This window comes from Prorops nasuta, unplaced genomic scaffold (genome assembly GCF_024137725.1).
Source record: "Prorops nasuta isolate Cenicafe-Biocafe unplaced genomic scaffold, Cenicafe_Pnas_1.2 PNAS00010, whole genome shotgun sequence".
NCBI classification, from domain to species: Eukaryota; Metazoa; Arthropoda; class Insecta; order Hymenoptera; family Bethylidae; genus Prorops; species Prorops nasuta.
In genome coordinates this window covers 3,764,067-3,788,148 of record NW_027116807.1, presented here as the reverse complement: position 1 = coordinate 3,788,148, position 24,082 = coordinate 3,764,067, and the positions used below count along the sequence as shown (strand labels likewise).

At 34.8% G+C, this 24,082-nt stretch overlaps 1 protein-coding gene across 1 annotated transcript in view; it reads right to left on the bottom strand.

Annotated features, from left to right (window-relative positions):
- Positions 1-21,977, bottom strand: part of LOC136776642 (ras-related protein Rap-2a) — a 50,334-nt gene extending 28,357 nt beyond the window's left edge. Inside the window, exons 1-2 of the mRNA XM_066732332.1 lie at positions 21,532-21,977; positions 2,783-2,884 (exon numbers count right to left, since the gene is read on the bottom strand). Of these exons, the coding sequence (XP_066588429.1) occupies positions 2,783-2,868 (86 nt within the window). The 5' untranslated portion in view covers positions 2,869-2,884; positions 21,532-21,977. The remainder of the gene's footprint in view (positions 1-2,782; positions 2,885-21,531) is intronic.
- Between the last annotated feature and the right edge of the window lie 2,105 nt (positions 21,978-24,082).

Genomic DNA, 24,082 nt, shown 5'->3' with positions numbered 1-24,082 from the left:
GGAATGGAGGTGAGATGAAATGTTTGTTATTCCATGCCTGGATTATCCGTTACAAAAATTGAGTAATTGCATTAAAAATATTTTCAAATAAACAAAATTACTTAATCATAAAATCGTTTCCTAGGCTTCGAATGACTCTAATGATATTTGAAGAAACTGAGGATAGCACGACTGAATTCCAATATAAGCGGTTCTCACATTACTGACAATATATCATTAACTGTTTATATATATCAGTAATTATAAGAACCACAGATTTGATATAAAGATAGAAGTCAGAACCATGTAAAATAGATTCAGTTATCCATTTATTGCTTTAAAGCCTAATCTTTTGGGAAATATAAATGATTTGTCGTCGAGTATTGCATCTCGTATATGAAAAAATATTATGATTGTATCTGATTTATTATACCAACCAATTTTCATTAAGATTTATCTAATTTCACGCGGTGCCGACTTTTATCATTGTATCAAAGCTTTGGTTCTTACAATTACTGATATATATAAACACTTAATTATATATTGTCAGTAATGTTAGAACCGCTTATATTGTAAGCAAGTCGTCATTTCTCCATCTTCAAATATTATTAGAATCATTTAAAGTTTAAGAGACGATTCTGTGATTCAGTAATCTAGTTTATTCGAAAAATTTTGTAATATAATTACTCAATTTTTGTAGCGGATAATCCATGTGTGGAATTACAAAAATTTCACCTCACCTCCATTCTATGTATCTTATATTTACTTTATGCTTGTAAATTAGGTCTTACCTACTGTAAAATATGATAAATAATATTAATGCTATTAAAGATCTTTATTACCGTTAATGCTGTATTATCATTTTTGAAAGTAAATAAAAGCTATGTTGGAAGCACAAATAAATTAAAGATACATGTAATGGAGGTGAGATGAAATGTTTGTTATTGCATGCCTGGATTATCCGTTAAAAAAATTGAGTAATTGCATGTAAAATATTTTCAAATAAATAAAATTACTTTATCATAAAATCATTTTCTAGACTTCTAATGATTCTAATAATATTTGAAGAAGCTGGAGAAATGATAACTTACTTGCAGTATAAGTGGTTCTGACATTATTGACAATATATATTTAAGTGTTTATATGTATCAGTAATTGTAAGAACCAAAACTTTGATACAATTATAAATGTCGGCACCATGTAAATTAGATAAATTTTAATAAAATTTTGTTAGTATAATAAATCAGATACAATCATAATATTTTGTCATATACGAGGTGGAATACTAGACGATAAATCATTTATATTTCTCAAAAGTATGGGCTTTAAAGCAAGAAATGGATATTAAAGTAAAACTCTTTTACATGGTGCTGATTTCTATCTTTATATCAAATTTGTGGTTCCTTTAATTTTTGATATTTGTAAGCACTTATAATTATATATTGTTATTAATGTTAGAATCATTTTTAATTATAGCAGGCTGTTTATTCTATCATTAACAGGTAGATGTTATTAGAGCATGCTTTAAGTAGGATTTGAATATAAAATGCTTCCATCTTATTGTCATTAATAAGCAACACAGTCTTAATTTAATTGTTCATCTTATGTAGTGCCGAGTCTAGGCAGAGAAGAAACTAAATACAGTTTTTGTGTATCTTCTAGTTAATACCTCAAATACATTTTTATACTTCAACATTTTTACATTCTACTTTGGAGTAGAGATAATTAAGTTTATATTCATAGAAAATTCTTAGACACTTATCTCTTACAGAAGGTACCTGTATAATCATAGTGACAAATAGGCAAAACATCCGATATCAGCAGACATCACTTTGTTAGTTTGTAATTTAACGATGTACATACGGTTACCATAGTTAATTTCAATATAAATTTCTTATTGGAATAACCTGTAACTTTTTATGATCACTTAATTTTTAAAAGAAATTTTATGTTTAAATATCCATTAATATTAAAATATTTTAGATAGCATTAAAATTACTTATTATCCCATATAATTAACAAAAAATCTAAAATCCAATCGGTTCTTGTTTCTATCTATAAGTATATAAAAATGTAAGTACCCGGACCCCATTATTATCTTTTTGCCGTCTCTAAGATTGGTTCCTCTAACTATCGATTTATATTTGAAAAAATATGAGGACCGGGCCTCTTACATTTCGTATTATAAGAAAAATTATTGGACCGGTCCCCATTTTCACCAAAAGTCCTGATATGTATCATTAGATCTCTGAAACGGTTCCAATAACTATTGCTTTATAAATATATATATATATATATATATATAGAGTTTATATGCTTTTGTAATCATCCTCACCTACACGTTGTTATCGGAACGAGACAACTGTAGCCATTACCGAGTTCGAAGAGCCTGAGAGGAATGGCGAACTTAAAATTAAAGTGCCGACTGTTAAAGCTAAAATGGGAAATGTGTACGAGGATGGAAAATGAAGAGGGGTTGAGGGGCTTGGGGAAAGGGGGGGGGGGGGTAAGAAATTTGTAAAAAAAGTGTTTCGAAAAAGAGAGACATAAAAGTGGATAACGAGGAGAGAAAAGAAGTTTAAGGAGCAGATTGGAAGGTTATACAGTTTGAAAGTACAGGAAGAAACATCGATGTAGTGATGATCAAAGCGAATGCATGATCAAACGAGTCCACGAAACTTGCAGTTTAATGATTACGAGGATTTTCGCACGATATTATACCTAACCATGCAAGGAGGAAGGAATAATTAGAATAAGCTCGTTATTTGTACTTAAAAAATAAAACTTGAATGAAAAAACTTACTTGCTTTTCCCACTTTCTTGACCCTGCTTCGTCGACGAAGGCTGAAGACTAAACCTACGACTTATCTGGACCCTTCCTTTCCTCATCTGTGCTGTCAAATTTCTGAAACCAAATAATCTCCACATTAAAATGCCATGTATATGTATATATTAAAATTAAATAGAAAAATAAAATAAAAATCTATCTCCTTCCAGTTCAATATTGCAAAATGTTTATTAAAAATAGTACACGTTGAATAGCGTCAACAGGTGTTCTCCAGGCTCGTTGAAGCTGCGAATAAACCTAGAGTATAAAATTCAGAATCAGCTGTGTTTAAATAATAGAATTCTATAATAAGCCACTGAGAGAATTTTTAGAGGCAAGCCTGCGATAAATAGCTGAGAAATGGCGAGAATCCGTCAGCTCAATGGTAAATAACAAAGGATATTCTGAATTGTAATTAAAGAGTGTTAAAACGTAAGATGAGAATTATCGATAGTAATTAGTATAGTCTGGTTCGAAGCACTTTGGGAAATATCTCGCGTAGGGAGCTAGAAAGATAATTATCAATTAGAGATAATTACGCGTGATTAGTATTAAAAGCCCTCGGTAACTCTTGTTAGAGAATAGCGATGGAGCGGAGCTTTCGGACCATTTAGAGTTTTTCATTATTCTCGAGGTGTTTCCGTAATGGAGGATCGATAATCGAGCTCAGAGACCGGACAAATATAAGAGGGAATTGAAGAGAAATAACGACCAAGTGGGCAGTTGAAAATAGGTACGTAATACTATTGCTATTGTTTAGAATTACAAGAGAAAAGGAAGGGGAGGAGGGAGTGCAAAAGCTCGTATACGGTAGACAATTTTTCATTTGCATCCAACAGGCGAAATACGATAAAACGTGTAAACTTAAATGCAGTTGAGCTACCCACATCGATGGATAAAACAACCATAACGAAATTTCTTTCTTTTGATAAGCCATACACGTGTGTATAATGTCCCTACGTATATATTAGCCCTTATCAACTAAACTGATAAAACCTTGTAACTTCTCGCAATATAATCATCGTTTCACATAATAATTTAAAAATTTCCCCCTAAACGTCAGTCTTTCCAGCGATGGTCGAACGTCAGCTATCTGATTAATATTCCACTCTTTTTGCAAGGAAATTTTGCAGAATGAAGATGGTAGGTTTTTATCTGTACTCGAGGGGATTTATTAGGGTATTATTATCCTTTTTATGACGTCACTGGAGAACAACGAATGTGCAAACGACGAATGCTAATTCCGATAAGAAAGCTTGTCGACCAGGTTGGGATTCGAGGCACGCTCGAGATACGTAATCTTCGTAATGGTCCACGTGACAAATAAGAAGTTGCTTTGGGCACAGGGATTAACCCCTATAACTCTTACAGTCCCTCAAGTGCAATCTGGCAAAACTGGAGCCTCGGTCCATCCCACTCCATTTCCTCACCACCTTTCCTCTTTTATATACCTTTTTGTCACTCGGACCATTGAGTAGTGAACAAATACAACAAACTAATAAGGAAAAACGACTTTGCAAATAGAGTCGAATTTTTATCGCGATTAAAATTATTTTATTTATAATATCTGGTATATGCATATATATACAGATGCACTTTTCAGGATTGACACGAAACGATTGTTGTTTCAGATCGATTTAATTACAACGACGTGCAGGGAGGAGTAATTGACACTGGTTGACTGGCTGACAGGAGACACGTGTATAAGTCGATTTCCACTCGACGATTCGCTTGCTCCAAAAAGCGTGTATGACCCTGCACTATTGAATTCTATCCTCGTAATACTACTGAATACTCGTGACGAGCCAATTACGAGGATTTTGTAAAATTACAATAACAATAGGAGAAATGATTTTTTATCCTGAACACACACACAGAGACCATGATGTAATTTTAGGGTACATTTGAATTTTGTATTATTTCCTATTGCTTTATAATTTTTCTACTTGAAATTAACAATTTATATTAAAAAAAAAGTACTTGTCAATTTTTAGTTAGTAGTGATAAAAAAAAGATCTTGTGCATGCTGTGATATAATTCGTTATAAAAACACATGGTACGATTAGGATCAAGGTTTGTTAAGGTTTTTAAATAGTTTGTAATATTTTGTTATACATGGCAATGTAAAATGGCTAATATAGTTTAATTCTGCAGGTGTCCAATCTACATCTAATCCACTTGAATCCATTGCCACCCAGCAGCAGCGACTGTCTATCGAGATACAGCGCGAGCGAATTAAAATACAATTCCCTACACAATCTCATCAGCTGTTGACATCATTACACTGTTTCTCTTCTATTCATTCTCTTCCCTTCTCTTTTATACTTTTATCTTGGCCATGTCTGCTTTACTAAGCGAGCGAATTTATTTAATCCTGTCAGAGGTTTTCCAGTTACCTAATTTACATTTATGCAAAAGGCTGAAGTAACAATTTTTACATAATAACGTTAACGATTAACGCTTTGCCTCAATTTCTCCCCCATCATTCTTCGTTCCCACTTTACATCCTCACATGCATCTGTAGAACGAATAAATGTTTACCGATTAACGACGAGGACCAAATTATTATATTTAATTTTACTCGTGCTGTTTAAATTTAAAACATGTTTTAATTTATATACGTAAAGTGTTTTATTATCGTATAATTACACGTGCTAAAATTTACGAGTCTTATTACTTGTAAATATTATTTGTGGGCGAACAGTATATTTACCGAAGTTTGGAGAACTGTAGACAATCGTAGAAAAGCTGCGATAGAATTCGTTGCAATTAAAACTTATAATAACCATTATACGCTGAAATAAATTAGGTTCATTAGTGAAAAGTTGTACGAGATCAGTGCATGGTATTTTGCGCATCCCAGGAAAACTGGTTTCCAAAGTGAGCCTAAATTATTTAACCTTTGTAGTTACCAAATGTTTGTGCAAAATATAAAGTGCATCGATATTGAAATTTATTTACCAAATTACTTTCAACGACAATTCCAAGTATTGAAAATTTCAATAAAATAACAAATATATTGTGTTTTTTTTCAGCAGTCAATTGCATACGAGTTTTTCTCTATAGATTGTTTTTTTTAACAAAAGATATTTTAATTAGTCCCTCTTATTAGATAAATTTTATTTTGGAGTTATGGATAGATACAAATGCTGAAGAAAAATCGTTTAATTTTTGTCAGTTCCTCGTGTCAATATAGAAACAGTTTTAATATTAATTTTATAATTGGAGCAAAGCTAGGAAAATCTCTGTTTAACGAGGGAGTCCCAATGTCACTAAATTTGAGTGACAATCGCTTTATTATCGATTATCTAGATCAAAACTTTGCACGTGGTCGCTGAAAATGCCACAAGCATCGCCGACGATGCTCTCTCGTTGTAATTTACAAGCTTAAGCACTACTCCCAAAGGCACTTTACGCCAGCCTCCACGTTTGCCTTGCGTAACCAATCAATATTGCTCAAATATCCCCTTTCAAGAAAATTAAATAATTGATTTTCAACGTAGAACGGTCTATCAATCGCTTTTCTATAACTCGATCAATTCGATTAAATGCAAATTCAAACATTATACGAACAGCTCGTACAATTTTTACTAAAACTTCTAACTAAATTCTAGTATGTATATAGAATAAAAAAAATTAGTTTAAATATATACTGGAAATTAAAAATAATTAATGAGAATGAAGATTTTATATACAAAAATGCAGTGGTCGGTCAATGTTTCCAAATATTCTGCTTTTCCACTAAAATTTTCGCTTGATTTTTGTTATGTCTGACATTTGACGTTAAATACGGCATAAAATCGTAGATACTGAAACGAAACGATCGATGTGTCGGGAAATAAAGCCTGTGGCATCTGTTGGAGAATCGCACGTTCCCAAACGATCAGCTTTTGACATTCCGGCGTTAAACTAGCACGCGACCAAGTACTGCTTGAATTATCGAGTCGAGGTAGACGCTGAATTTTCCATGAAAATTCCATTGCTCTTCGTTACCTCGAAATACCTTCTTTAATCGACAAGGTCGAATCAAGTCGAGGGTTGAAAAAATCCTTGAAATCCATTTTCTTATCTCCGTATGGAAATTAAGCGATATCTGATACTCGATAATAATGATTGAAAGTAATAAACCTAAAAATTTACCATTAAATTTCTTAAATTATCATTCATACACTCGAAGAGAAATTTTTCGTCGAATCGACTATGCTCGATATAGAACGCAACGTGACGGATGCAAACGTGACGTTCGTGACGTCATCGTTTGCTTCGATTGCTGTCGAAGTCACACGGACAAGGCGAGAATGAGAAAATATAAGAAATTTCCAGTGAATGTTTCGAGACATCGATCAACCTATCGCGATGCGTCTAGAATCGATGCTAAAATAAAGTGTCAACTCTTTCGTGCAAAAATGCTACCTCGATCTGGTCGTTCCACTTTACGATTTCTTTTCCGTTCTCGTACGAAATATTCGAGAATAGCGAAAAGGCGAGGATGATCCGTAAAATAAAGTGGCAAAATGTTGCTTTCGAATTATATAGCTGGGATGGGTAAGGATGCGTGAAACTGGGTGAATGTTTTTGGGAGGGTGGGGGGATGAATCAACGATGCGAAATGCAGGATTTAGGAGCCTCTGTGTGTGTCAACCCCTTATATTTTCAGGGAGGGTGGTTAAAACCGTGGCTTGGCAGCGTAAACGTTGGAGTCTAAAACTACTTGGATATCTGCGAGGAAACGAAGCAAGAAGATGGGCACTTTTGTGTTATTAACGCGAGCCATTTTCAGAGGGAGGGTGAAGATAAGATCCTACTGCTCGAAGTGAAGAGCACAAATATCAATTTTTGAATGCTATATTTTTATTATTATTGTTATATATATTTTCTAAGATATACGACATAAATAAGAGATCGACCTGAACGTTGAGTTACTAGCTTGGATTATTATTTTGAGGGAGAGGCCAAAGAATACTGTAAAACTGGGTGGATATATGGGGCAAAGAGGGTAAAAAATCTGAATAAAACACTTTTGGTGGTTTGATGTAACGAATAAAGAGTGAAGTGATGAATGCTTTCCATAACTCTCCACTTTCTATGCTGCTATCATTAGTTTTATATTCTCCAAAGGCTGGTAACAGCGAGACAAAAAATGTGACAAGAATAACTGTAATGAAATTAGAGCTACAGAGGAAAATAAAGAATGGGGATGAAATAAAATGATATAGAATTGGTATATAGAAGGAGGAAAAAAGTAATTTGGTAAAATGTTTTTATATATATATATATATACGTATAACAAGAAATGGGAGGATCGGAAGGGATGTTGAATTTGGAGCTCTGCTGGACGTTAGTTTCTTCCAAACGAGGTTAATGAAAGGGAGGTACGAATCTGGGTAATTTGTCGATTTCCAAATCGACTCATCGATTAATCCAGAGGTAAGGTAATATGGAGCTTATATTGCCTGCGAATGACGTCGCTAAAATATCTTCGAGTATCAAGCGTGAGCTGAACGTGATTTAAATTATATTTGAAAATTATTGGATAACTTGAGATTGACTGTAGCTGTACTACGGTATGTACGTGAAATGGTGGAATGTATAGGTGAATAAAAAAATAAAAGTTAGTTTCGCGTTGCAGTGGACTTGCATGCTCTTTTAAAGGAAGACAGAAGAGTTTGCGAAGAAAAGTGAGACACGAGAGAGTTGAGAGTTATGGACACAAATGTTTTATGTATGGCTAGAGAATAGTATAAGTGAGGAGAGGAGGGGGGGGGGGGGGGGGAGGTTGAAGTTTTCTACGTAAATTTGGCTACTGGTATAGACACTTTGTTTACGAGTGACTAGTCACTTGTAAAATTGAGTTTTTGAGTTTTTGATAGAGTCTAACATCTTTCTAATAAGTGAGACAGAGAAGGGAAAGAAGTCTAGCAATGAGGTAGTAAAAATGGCAAAATTGAAAAAGTACTAACAAGTTCTGGATGTGAATTTGGCTCGTAGAAGATACGTGAAATGAGATGGGGTACGATTGATGTAAGAAGCTGGGAAGCTGGGATGTTGAGTTTTGGACTCGACTGGACATCAGCCCCTTGAGCTTCGATGGTTATAGGGGTTGATAAGAGGAGGAGGAGGAGGAGGAGGGGGGGGGGGGATTGGCAGCAAATCGTCCATGTCGAGAACTGGATCGTCGACGGTGCAGTACGACGAATGCCGGCATCGTGGAGCCGTTAGGGTCGTTGCTCCACTTTGCACACTTACACATTTATACATTTACACGTTTACACTTGTGCACGCTAGCATGATTATCGGTCCAACGCAAATACTCAATTACTTTCAATTTTATACACATATACATATATATATATATATATATATATATATATATATATATATGTATAAACTACATTTACTGCACTATCATCCTCGAGACTCCAATTTTCAACTCATCCTCCCGAACAATTTTTGAATAAATTTGTACTTTTCCAATCGAAGAAAATAACAGAGAAACGTTCGTATTTCCTATTTTCACGAGTAATTTTATATTATTGAAATATTGAAACGAAATTGACGAATTTTTACGATTCTTTTCAGTGTATTCATGTATGTGTGAGATGGTATTTGAAATTTAACTGTCATTTTTCCTTTGAGATGAGTGAGAATAGAGCTTTCACTTTTTTTTCTGATCTCGAGAAGATCATTACACACGTAAGCTTTGAATAGAAAAGCACCAAGCTCTTCATATATAAGCTTTTTCTTATTGGCGCAACGCACAACGTACATTCGACATACTAAGAGGGTTAATATACTTTCTTTTGGTCAATAGAACCTCTCAGAGGCACATGTTGCCTGCCACGAAGGGGTAGCAAACATCTTTCCACCGTGCAGAGGTAAAGATAGAAAGTGCCTTCGTGTGGAGTGAAATTTAATGTTTACTTTTGTTACGCTCAGGATTGTCTGAGAGCGAAAAAGCTTGAGAATGCTTCAACCCCCCTCTTTTTTCTAATGTATCTTATCGTCCTAAAACTCAGGTTATAAAAAAAGAATTAATATTTCTACACACTTGAAACATCAACTTCATAGTATATTAAAACTATACAATTAAGCATCAGAATGGAAAAAGATGATTCACTGCTACAAAATTATTAACAAAAATCATAAACTTTTACAATCTCAGCAAAGAGAGAAAAATTAATATTATCACACACTTGAAACACCAACTTTGGTATATTACAACTGGAGTTAAGCATCAGAATGGAAAAAGTACAGCTATGCTTTTGTTGGGAAATGGCCAGCAATTTCCGAGGGGAAAACGCTGAGAGTATATATATATAGGCGAGGAAAGATCCTGCAGAGTAGCATTTAACGATAAGCAGGATGAATTCTACAAAAAGAATTGGCCTGGTGAGAGCGCACAATTTCACCGGAACACTCGAGTATTAATTATAAGTAAAAATTGCAACAAGGAAATCTTCGACCTCGATGAGTTGTACGAGTCCGATTACTTTGGATAAGCTTGGCTCTTCAAAAGAAGCACGGTGCTTCTTGAAATTTCTGTCATGATTAACTTTATATATATATATATATATATACGAGGCTCTTTTTCACAACTGCTTTTATTCGGAATATCGCTAGCAGCGAATCCTGGGATCAGGCAAAGCGTCTTTCAAAAGTGCCTGCCTTGCCATTGCGAGATCCATCAAATCCATGACCCTTCATAATCATAATTATCCCATAAAAAAATGATACATGTGACGTCACGTGAAAAGAATACAAAGGCTCGCTTATATAAGAATAATAGAGTCTCCGAGCTATAAAAAGGGGATGGAAAATGAGTTTTTATCGAGTTTTATCGAGGCTTTTCGTTGTTTTAACGAAAGAGGGTTGCGATGCATATAGGAGAGGGTGTGAAATAAATAGAAATAAGTGGCGAGAGTAGAGCAGGTTCCGCGGTACGTTCTAAGTAGGTCTGAGCATTATGCGGAAGCCATTGACCCGTTCGAACCTCGCAAAGCCTCGAGTTAATGCATACACGACTCGCGAATACACGCATTCGAGGAATTCCGATGCAAATAAGCAAAGAGAAATTCTAATATAAAACTATATCATTTATTAATAAATATTTTCAATACCTCTGTAAGAATTTATGTATATTTATATATATGAAAACTTTTTATCGATACCAAAAATTCTTCGTGTTCCAAATTAAATTTTTTCATCTCTGGAATCTTTTTAATAAATGTAGATTTATTTTTGAGATTTTTACTCTAATTTTTTTACATTTCTAATGTAAAATTGAATTTTTAGGGGGATGAGTGGTTTATAAATGAATAAATGTAACTTGATGTTTGTGAATTTCTAATTTTTTGATAGTATGCATTAATTAGGAGGATATAAGGGTTAATTGATTTGGTATAAAGAAGATTGTCGATGTTGGTGGATAAGGGACTGGTTTGTTGACCTCTTATCGATCAAGAGTGAAAGGCTATTCAATGATAAATTAATAATGAACGAGAAGACGAGGGCTCGTGTCCGAGAATGCGAACTATCCCAGCACCTGTATTAACGTTTCACGCGTTTATTTGGGTTAAGCTATACGACGGTAAATGACACGACGCACGATAAATACAAAGTGTCGTGAGCAAAATAACGCATAAATTTCAGATAGCGTTAACTTAGTCGCTGGTAACTCCCTTTTTTCCACACAATCACACACCATCGAGCCGCGTTTAAGTGTGTCGTATGAAATAAATATTTTTATACTGTACGATAAATACACGACGCGATGATCCTGAAATTAAAGCGTGACTCTAATAAATCCGGAAGATTTTGTAACGTGTAATATAGTAAACGTTACAAGCTTTATATATCGAATACTGTATATATACGAATTCGTTTCATCGAGGTATAAATTTTAGATTAACTGCAGGATATCTTTGAGGTTTAAAATTAGAATAAACACAGTATTACTATTTGTGAAGCAAAAATATATGATAAATGCAAAGTAATGACTGTAAAATTACAACGAAGGTGCGATAAATCTAGCTGATTGTAACGTGTGATGTACTAAATATTTTATTTACTTCAGTCACCATATTATCAACGTCTAAAATTAGAAACGACAGTGTTTGTTTTATCGCAGGAAAAAAGCACGATAAATGCACGAGCAATGATCGTGAAATTACACCGAGGAGGGTGTGATAAATCTAGCTGATTGTAACGTGTAATACATCGAATATTCTATTCATTTCAGTTTTCGTTTCATCAGCGCTTAAATTTCAAATTAACTGGATATCTTCAAAGGTTTAAAGCTAGAAAACAATGATAGCGAAATTAAAGCGAGGGTGTAATAAATCCGGCCGATTGTAATGTATAATCGTATACATTACAAGCGTTATACAGTACAGAATATTGCATTCTCTAGAATTTTCGTTTCATCAACATTTAAATTTCAAATCGACTGGATATCTTCAAAGGTTTAAAGCTAGAAAATAATGATGGTGAAATTAAATCGTGGGTGTAATAGATCCAGCTGATTGTAACGTGTAATAGCATACATTACAAGCGTTATATATCGAATATTGCATTCACCTCAATTTCCTTTTCATCAGCGTTTAAATAATTTCAGATTTACGTGATATCTTTGTGTTTTAAAAATAGGAAACAATAATCGTCAATTAAAAATCATGGATGTAATAAATCTAGCAGATTATAACGCATAATAGTAAACATTACAAGTTGGATATATCGAATATTCCATTCTCTTGAATCTCCGTTTCATCAACGATTAAATTTCAGATTGACGTAATATCTTTGAGTTTTACAACCAGAAAACAATGATCGTGAAATTAAATCAGAGGTGTAATAAATTTAGCCGATTGTAACGTATAATAGTATACATTACAAATTTAATAAATCGAATATCCCATTTACCTCAATTTCCGTTGCACCAATCTGGAAATTCGAGAAGACACCTCGAAGGTTAAAAAGGAGAAAATATACACTATTTATTTTATATTGAAGTAAAAAAATTCTCTCAGCTACGTATCTTCATTGATAAAACGACCCTGGAGTTTATTTAGGTCTTAAGTGTCTTGCGACCCTTTGCTCATTTAGATTGGGATCTACTCTGGCCAAGGTTTCATTAAACCCACGGGGCAATATGAATTTTAATGCCCATTTCCAGTAATCCATTTTTCTCGTCGCTTCGAGCGACAGGAGCTTCCTACCTGTCATTTACAACTCGAATTTCTCACTGAAATTCGGAATAATAACATGGATTGTGTCAGCTAAAAATATTGTTAATCGATTACTAAACGTCAAAATATGAGACTATATATCGCTCTGGCCATTCGTTGTGATCAAAGAGAGTCAATTACACGAATCAATATCAATCATCGTTCTGATTGCGACTGAAACGAAATTCTCGAAAAGTATCAAGTGCTCGACACCACAAATGTCAAAAATCTCGTGCTTGTTGCTTATCAAACGTCAAAATATAAAACTATATCGTTGATCATCAAGAATCAAATATACGAATCAATATCAATCATCGTTCCGTAATTACCATTGAAATGAATTTACGTGCTGCTCATCAAAACGTTGTTAATAATTGTGTTGGATAAAACGACCTTCTGATCTGATTTCACGAAAAAATTTCAAGAGTTTGGTACCACGCAGAAATGTCCAAAAATTTCGTGGCTCTCGATTATACCAAACGTCAAAATAAAAAATTATATCGCTTTGACCATTGCTTGATAATCGAGAATCAAATATACGAATCAATATCAATCATCGTTCTGTGATTACCATTGAAATGAATTTACGTGCTGCTCGTCGAAAGGTTGTTAACAATTGTGTTGGGTAAAACGACCTAATTTGGTATCACGAAAAAATGTCAAGTGTTTGTCACCAGAAATGTCAAAAAATCTCATGGTTGTCAGGTTTGACAGTCGAGTCAATTCTTGGAATGAATTATGCAGCGAGAAACATTTACGGTTAACAATTAAACTGTCGATGGGTCGTGGGTGGTGAATGGACAACCACAAACGATCATTTGTATCATTGAGTTTGTCGCCTTTCGGGACGTGACGCGATTTACCTTAACGATCTCTGATTCATCAAATGTACCCCGTTGATCTGCCCCTTCAAAACCCTTCGATTCCCTATACGAAGCACCCACGCATTTTCCTCTTAAAGGATTTTCTATCTACCCATTTATCACTATTTATTTCACTATTGACCTATAATTCACAACCACCATGCACGTGCGTGCAAAATTTGTATACCACCCAAAACTCGATTACATCTGGCGAAGTCATTTTATTTGGCTGATGGGAACTGATTAAAATTCATGTATATGTATGTATGTGTATTCTATTTATTTTTCTCATTCCTCTAAAATTTCACTAATAGTTCTCTTCCCTTACTCTACCTACACGTTTTTTTTGCAACTCCCACAAGTGCTTAGCTATTATTCTCAGTTAAATATTTGTTATTTATAAAGGACAGTCAAAAGGTCAGGTTTGGTTTTGAGGAAGTGTGGTGGTCCGAAAATATTTTCACTCGTAATTGCGTGGTACGACCTAGAATTAATCAGCCTTCCAGCATCATCGTAAACGTTTAACCTGGGTTAAATTTATATCGAAACACGTTTACAGGTGTTGTATGTATAGTTGAGGTATAGGAGCAAATTAATCCACGTGTCTGCGTCGTGTAAGCTAGATTATTATATCGGATCGTATCAAAGAACGAATCTGACGTTTGCATCAGTAGTATGAGACGAGCACTGTGGCAGACATTTCTCGAGATTCAATTTATTCCTCCATAGCAGGGCGTCACTATTGGTATTTGAAAAATTTCTACGCTTGTACGAGGATTCACTGGGGTTTTCTAGTACACGTGGGTTGTTATTATACGTTTCATTGTTTCACTGATGATTTTGCAGAATTTTTTCATCTAAACCTTGATAATCGTTCGATAAATCTCGACTTTTCAGTGATTCGAAAAATTAGTTATTTATTCTGCTTATTCGACGTTTGATATATATATATATATATATATATATATTAAAAAGTAGATAAAAATACTCGGATTTTTGTGAATTGACAAAATCGACAGGGAATAGATATGGGGTTTTAGAGAAGAGGTAGTAAAAAGCTGCTCGTAAATATCGAACGTCTCATAGCACATCCCAGGGTAGAGCTGTCCGAGGGGCAATCGAAATAAAAGCTCGAGCAGCTCTGGAAAAAGCTTCAAGAAAACTTTATGCATTGCGTAATGCCAAAACGTATCGTCGATCCTGCCAAATGGATACTTTGACACCGTGGCAACGTATACAATAAATTTGTAATTTTTTGTATCATTTGTAAAATATTTTTCATATAGTTAATTAATTGTTCTGTAAAATATTCTATTTAAAAAGGTAATTTTTCAAAATCGCCGACTTTCCATGAAATATTTATTATTCTACTTCTAGATTCTTGGTAACAATTTAACTGCGTTTTTTTAATGTAACAATTGTCGGTATGACAATGTACTCGTTAACGTCATAATTGCGACACGAGAAACATTTGCACTCATACAAGCAAGCTTTCCATTTTTAGGGCAATCAATGACGTTTGTTAACATCTTATCGTAAGTATGTTAAATCATCGCGTGAAATACGAGCTTGATAAATTCACCAATTGTGAATGTTTGTGCTTCGAGACTGATTTTTTATCCCCATTAAAACAGTTTTTTACATCGTTATCAAACAATGCTTTATTTAAAAAATTAATGCAGTCTTAAGTTTTGTTTTTGGTTACTGTTAAATTTATTATTTAATTATTTGAAATTTTATGATTTAGGAATCTAGCAGGGTTGCACGTTTTGGTTAAAGTTATAATGTGTTTTGTCCCTGTAAGTAAACACACACACTAACGCATGTAACATTACATCAGCAAAATTCCTAGTATGCTTCAGTTACGTCTGATAGGTTCGGTGAATTTCTGATATGGCGCATCAGTTTCCATACATTTCAATCGAATAGATAATGTTGCGTTCTCAAACCAGATATGACAGCTTAAATTGCTGTTTCGGCTTTGATAAACATCTCAGATTTATTCGAGCAAATATGCTTTAATCGAGAAAAAGATCGAGTGCCGTTTCACGGTATTGAATTCAATTCCAAAATCATCTTAAGTTTTACAATGATAAACTTCCAATTCTGTAAGTATTATAATACTAACTTATCAAGCAGGTAATTAATCGAAATAAGTACATTTATTTTATTGTATAATAAATCTTACTTATCATAGATCATGAAATAAAATAAATGAATCGTGCCTTTACTACTTGAACTACTTACATTACGATTACGTAACGAAGAATTCTAGTGGAACGAGTAAATATATAGTGCAACGGTCGAAACTGAAAAAATTGCATTCAAAGATATTAAAAGTATGAAAATTTACGAATAAATGTATATAGGTTTGTAGAGTTTGAGAACAGGTTTATGTATCGCTGAGGTTTGATGTCAGAGTGTAAGTCACGTTATCGATGAAAAGAAGTAAAGTTATCGTTGGGTTGCTATAGAATTTATCTTTTGGCCTGTTAGACCGAGTGAAATCGATACGATGGCGCAGGGAAGTTATACATTATTATCGCTGGTGGTCCACTTATCCCACTCGGTTTGGCACGCTCTGCTCATACATCGAAGCATACCTTTCACTTTAGCCATTCTCCACGCAGGATGCAATTATTTGATCCTGGATCAAAGTTACGTGCCATAGCTTGTAGTCCCACGTTGTTATTCGTTTGCACTATTGACCCATCTTATTGCTTCCCAATTATTCATTTATATTATGTTGACATTTCGCCATCCCCTCTGTTACCGATTTCCAACGGTCGTCCATATTATTGACCTATACTACTGTCCAAACACATTATTTCATTATTATTATTATTTAATTTAATCAATTAACTACAATCAATTCGTCCGGCAAGTTAAAAACATCACATTCTTAGATTTTCCTGCTCTTCCAACGTTATTATTTTGACCTTACTACTGGGAAATCACAATTGACCCGTTTCACTGAATTTTCCCTCGATTCATTCATGTAGGGCGCAAAATTTTGTGATATATCGCGCGCTCCATGCAATTATTAGATCACGGATCTGCGCAACGTGTCACAGCTTGCAATATCGTGAACATATCAGAAACTCATCATTAACCAGCCGACCATATTGCAATTTAGTAGTAGGCGCATTAGATTGCGCTGTCTATCCTGTCCACTTTCTGAAATCTGCTTGACGAGGCTACCATCCGAGTTTGGCACTTTCGTAATTACCCGAGTTTCCTAGAAATCAATTCTTCTTTATCCCTGGAATAATTATGCACTTACTCGATACCTCGCTAGAACCACACATGAATCGGTTTTCGGCTAGTAGAATAAATCAATAATAATAACTCTAAAGTTAGAATTCTAGGAATCAAATTTTATTTATCTTGGATATAATTACACTTATTAGATATTACACGAGGACCACGGATCGCTTCTCAATTAGTAGTATAAATCAATAATTATAACTGTAAAGTTAGAATCAGTAGTACGAGTCAATAATTTCTACTAAAATTACTCTATATAAAATATTAGTGCTTCCGATAGTTTCTGACAATCGATATTGTTTAACATTTTCTTCCTCTCTCTCGTTCTCTGCATTCAATAACTCGTCTCCATCTCTGACAGTTTACTCAATATTTTGCCTGAAAATTGTACACTCTAGCAATTTTTTTCACGTTAAATACACGACATGCAAGATTCATGACAAAAAAAACACTCTCGTTTTTCAAACTACCTCAATGCATAAAAATATTTTTCCTAAGGACTTCCATAAACCTTTGGTAAACCTGACGAGTCTTCGGGGTCAGGTTAAAAGTTATTCTCATTTTTTGTTTGTGACTTTCAAAAGAAATTTATTTAAGGCTATAAAACGTATATCTGGAAATGTGAGATTCGAGGGAAAAGTCCCTAAGTTAAAATGCAAATCGTGCAAGATATTCTATAAAAAAGAAAGATCCTGCAATAAAATTCAAATGTCCCTCGTATTCACAACGAATGTGACTGATCTGCTTTTCTCACCTATGCTGAAGTGAAAATCACCCTGGCATGCATTAATCAAGTTTTTCTCATTAAAACAAAACAAGAGCTGTCTCATAGTTTCCAGTGACAAACAATCTAGATAAATCAGGATTCTGTGCAAGCAAAGAAACAAATGGTGGAAAAATAAAAAGTTTCTTGCTGTAGATTTTTTCTACTCCATAAAATGTAAGTAGAAATTTTTTATGCAAGCCAGACCGATACAATTCGCAAGTCCTGCATAGCTATTAAATCCAACGTTAAGCTACCTAGCCAGTTCAGCATTATGTAGATTCGATTTACCGCAAAACTCGCAAGAGATTCTCTCTCGATTTCGTCACGAAACTTCCAATAGTGAAAAACGATCCCACAGCCACGCTGCTACGGTTTTCAGTCTCCTTCGCTAAACTTCGTTCCAGGAGAACCGTCGGGAAACAAATTTCAAGTTCGCCAGACCTTAATGGAAAATCATTGCTTGAATGAGCTCGGCGAAATTGTTGAAATTTTTTCACCGAGCTTCAATCAATTTCTGTCTAAAACCATTGAACGTATTTCAATAAGATCCGACTCTGGAGTATTAGAGCGAGTAAAAAATCGTAGACTTCGATGAAAAATCATTATCAGAAATTGAAGTGAAAATTGTGATGGAAAATTTGCTGCGCAACTTAACTTTATAAATTGCATGCAAAACGTAATCTGCGGGGTATTATGTAGAGTCAGGTGAATAGTTGCTTCGAAAATTCAATTTAACCAAAATTACTGGAGAAGCTTGAATCGTACAATAATTAAGAATTCGATGTAGAAAAAATTGGTAAAATTTGAGGAAATGTTGAACACTTTTGGGATGGGGTATTAATATACTATTGATAAGATTTTAATTATCAAAATATTCGGGAAATATTCTGAATTCGTCAAACTATATAAAGAGGCATTGCAAATATATATTGATGTATACGTTTCAAGGTTAAAAATAGCTGTATCCATTCTCCGATAGATATATAGTAAACGAAAAATGAGCATCTTCGTGTTTCCTTCAAGGCAGCTTTCGCCAGAGATCAAATGGATCTACGATATAAAAGATGGATCAAAATAAAGAACAGACTGATATTTACACTGAAAATTCTTTCTAGGAAACAGTAGAATCAAGCTTGTCATTCAGGAATATGCGAAGAATAATAATATGAAATTTAAGAGAGCTTTAAAAAACCAACGAACTATGTGAAAATAAAGGGGGAGGGGACTTAAAAAAGTTTAACATTTATATAGGTCTGATTTAAATGGATTTTTCAAGGTATAGGAATTATATATTACTAATTTATTATTCGGAATGAGCACAAAATTAAAAATTTTAATTTTTCTTTAAGATACTTCGGAAATTTTTGACAAAAGGTTTTTTACTTTTGAAAATATGTATTGAGTTGAACTAGTGAATTAAATGACTTTTGGAAATGGTGCAATCTACCGCATCATTTCTGACATCTACGGAAGGACAGCTTGTGAAGCGATAAGAACCAAGAGTCGAATGCTGGATAGAGTTGTAGAAAGGAGAAGAGAGAAAGAGTATGTGTGTGAGAGAAAGAGAGAGAGAGAGAATAATATGCAAGATTCGCGTCACGTTCCTTGAGGCAAAGCAAAGATTTAGAGATAGTGAACATGTTTGAACCGAATTCCAGAGAAAATCGCGCTCCAACCAAACGACATAAATTTTCCAAAACAATATCTATGGTACTTAATTTACCCAGTTCACTTTTAAGAAAAGTCATTTATCACACTGTATCTGTTAAACAACTTTAAAATCTAACACTTAAATATTTAAAGTACTTCATTTAGACTGACAATATTGCTTTAACTTGAATGTAAAATAAATTCGTGCAGCATTTGAAAAATTAATGACCTGGAATTCATTTTGAATGATTTTAGTGGGGAAAGACTGATGAAAAGACTGTAATCACGCTATTCTTAGGCAAAGCATACTTTAAAGGTTTATTTTTTCACTGTCCTTTCTATTTTAAACGTTTTAAGCAAACCTGAGGCAAAAATAGACTCTTCGTGTTATCAGAGAGGTTTAATAATCAAAACCTATATAAATTATTCTATACACTTAAAAGTTTTAAGTACAGCGTTTAACTGAAATTAATAAATAATCTTCGAACACTGTTAAATACTTCTTCAAGGCTTAAGGGATTCATCGAACTTAGCTCAACTCGTGTCTAAATTTTAAATACCTTAACTGAATTTTTACTTAAAAAAGAGTTCTTATAAAATCATTTTTAGAATTTCGTGGGTAAATTTAAAAATAAATTATTCCCCTATCGCAGCTACACACACATTTATGGTGTATACTTTCGCGTAAAACTTGATAAAATTTTATCTTCCATAAGTCATGTGCTCCACGGTGATAAAATATCGATGAATGATATGAAATATTAAAGAGAAAGAAGTAGTGCCCCCCAGTAGAGAAAGACAATATTTATCAGACACGATTATCGGAGCTCTCGTGTAATTTACAGCATGTGGCGAACGCTTTAAAGTGCTGTCGATGAAATGGAAAATATTAAAAATAATAAATTATCGTGAGAACAATTAAGTTATTTTGCAGAAAATAGAAGAGAGTTCAACAAACAAAACTGGCAAAAACACCTTTTTTACGGTCGTGGGAAATATGGCGTGCAAAAATGCAGAAAGTTTTCAGTAGAAAAAGATGATTGATCGGACGAGGCAGGTAGATTTTTCGAGAAATCCGTGGGAAACATTGAAAATAATTTGAGTATAGGAAGGAAATGTCTATGTAACACAGACAGAATTCTGTGCATAACGATAAATACTTAGAGTACGTGGGTCGTACTGCGGAACGCCTTGACTATATATACAATACGAGAATGCTCTGGTGATACTACTGCAGAACGCGTAAATGCAACCACCAATAATCGAGGAAAATGCTGCGAGTAATGGCATCCGTCCCACACCTACGAGAATCTCACATCGTACGATTGAAAAATTGCGATTGCCAAGAGCCCTTTGTACTGGAACGTCCCATTAAAATACGATTCTTCCCGAACGTTTTGCTCTCTCGACAAAATTTATAAAACCCACTCACAAAAACTCAACGAATCTTCCTCAAAATCTGATATTTTCACACTCATAATTTTCAGAGAATCACTGTGAAAGAAAAACTTGAAAAATACTATTAAAAATTCAGAATGTTAATTCTAGCCAAGTGAGATAATTTTAATCACAGTTTCTGTAACAGTTCAGAGTTTCACCACACACAGAGAAACGTAAGAAAAAAGGTAAAGTTTACTACTGAAAAAAGCTGAGAGTTAAGAAAGAGCACGTGAAAGTTGGGAGAGCATGAAAAATAAAGTAGCTTTTCACACGCGAGAGGTGTAGCAATAGCATTGGCGAGTGTGGAGGAGTAAACGACGGCGTGGAATCGAAAGATCAACAAGTACCCGCATAAAGTAAAATCGACGATTCTTATCCAGCATTAGAATTCTCAATAGAGCTGCGTTACGAAACGATCAACTGTACTCGATTAAAAAAAATCTACAATAATATCTACGAAACAACAGAAAGAAATTAGGAAAAATTAAAAAACCACTATTTTCTCTGGGTACTTGCCTTGGAGGGGATGCAGAGGTGGAAGAATCACAGGAAATGGTGGCACGTAGACGCCGAAGGTCCAGTTTCGTTCTTCGGAGTAGAGTTTCTTGTCGACGGGTTGAATCTCGACAAAGTTGGGAAATAAATAAAAAAGGATAGAGATGGATGCAAATAAGAATAAAAAAAGAGAGAAAGGAAGAGAGGGGGGATAGAGAGAGAGAAGGATGGAGAACAATGAAACGCAGAACGTTTTGTTGACGTTAGGATCGGAACGTCCTGTGGATGTCCTGAGGATATGCTGTGGTACACAGTTCAGAGGACACGACGTTGCGGACGAGCTAGCTCTGTCCGGTACTCCGCTACCGTGCCGGGTACTATCCTCGCTTCCTACGCCTGGCGTCTGCGCCTGGCAGCTCTCTCTCTCCCCCCTCCCCGATCATTTAGTGGAGCGAGCAAAAGCCCAACGGGAGAACAAGACAGATAAAGGAGGAGGAGGAGGAGGGGGGGGGGGGACTGTGGCAGCCTGCGAAACTCAACGTTCCCCTTCGAATCGACGGAAGACCCAGAACGTGCCCGCATATCCACCTGCGATGATGCCTCACCTGCCCTGGAGAGGTTCAATGTTTGCTCCCCCTTCCCTCTCACCCCCCCCCCCCCCACCCAAATCGTACAAACCTTGTCACACTCAGCCTGATAACGAACCGAATCGTCCTACATTTCCAACACTCGTCCTCTTCCACCTTGTATTTTCCTACTCATATACCCACTTTTCTCACTACGATTCTCCCATTACTCGTGTGAAAAATTTATTCTCCTCCTTCTCCTTATTCGTCCTCAAACATTGCTACCAGTTGTGGCACTTGACTCGTATCATTTCTAATTAACTATCTCGATGCGAGCTAATAAAAATGAATTGCGCTGGAAGGCTGTTTGCGATGCGTGGATTTTGTTTATCGAGACAACGTGCAAAAGAATTATGTTTTTTTTTTTTATAAAATATGTAGATTGTTAAATTGTTGAGGATTTTTTTTTTCAGGTTTTTGTAGTGTTTTCTCTGTACTTCTGTGTATTTTTTGCGAATAGGAGGGATTTTGGTACAGTTTTTGTTTAATTTGGAGAATTATGTGGAAATTGTGGGGTCGTTAGTGTTTTTTTTTTCGGGTCAAAATGTTGGCGAGGTTTATTCGTTCAAGGATGTGATTGGGAGGAATGTAGTTTTCAATTTTATAGGGAAACAGAGCGGCGCAAAAGTCGAGTTGAGTCACAGTGGCAGCACGGTTAGAAGCACGTTATTGCAATTGACTGGTGTTGCAGTAGTGACTCGAGAGAACCGACACATTCACTAGCAACTTGTGCTCTAACGAACTCTGGAAGGTCAAATCGTACTATCCAGATATCATCACGTTTTCCTGAAAGAATTGGACGAAATGCACTTTACTGCCTCTCGACAGTTTCAACTGACACAATTGATGGAATAAATTTATAACAATTAAATTACACAGTTTTCACTAAACCTAACTTTATGCATCGCTGAATTTATTTTAATATTTATTTCAGAAATTTCAAGAATCCATGAAAGATCAGGTGTTATTAATTACTTCTACATGCTTTATTATAATTAATATACTGATTACTAGGAACGAGTTATATCGACTCAAATCTAACGACGTATCATTATATGTAAACGTAACTTTAATTTAATATTAAAATCCAAACAATACCTAATTAAGAATTTGACGATTCTAATAAGATAAAAATTAGGATTTTTGTGCTGTTAAGAACAGAACGTTTACTTATTATAAATCGGTTGAATCTACTTGAACGAGGTAGAGAACTCGAGAATGCTGTTACTTAACTCCTGCAGTAGCAGTTATATTTGCAGGGTGTGCTAAAGCTCCCTGTCAGATTCCCTTCTGCTAAGGACGTGCGTTTAATCAAAGCCCACTGTAAACAAACACTGAACGAAATTCAATTGTACTATCCTGTAAGATGGAAGATTGCACATTAAGATAATTGAACTTCAATTTCGTGCTCTACTGCATGATTTAGTTCTACGAAAACCAAGAATGAGTAGACAAAACTCTGTTTTAAAAAAATTCTTCTCGATGCTAATAAATTGTAAAACATTGTAAAGAATTTTTTTCTTGAAAATTAAAATTATTCGTTAAAATCTTCAAATCATTCGAATAAGAATTACGTACGTACAAAATATAAGCAAAATATCTGATGGAACAATGTGGAGATGTAGTAATTTGCAATCTGGAGTTTCACCAGGTTCTTAAAGGATAAAATATTATCTTAGTAAAGAGCAAAGAACCAGACTGAGTTGTGGGAGGGAGGAGAGATAGTAGGTAGATAGGAAGAGGGGTATAAAGGAGGGGTGTAGCGAGGGATTGGAGGGCAACCAGAAGTAGATTTACCATTGGGAGAGGGCTAAGAGCAATATCGACTTCGTATACTCTCGTGCCTCAGCAGCGTTGATTTTGCCTTCGAACTTCTACTCGATAAAATCCACTAGTAGCCACCCTGCGAACGTACGTTTTTCCTGTACAAATAAAATTTTCCTCGC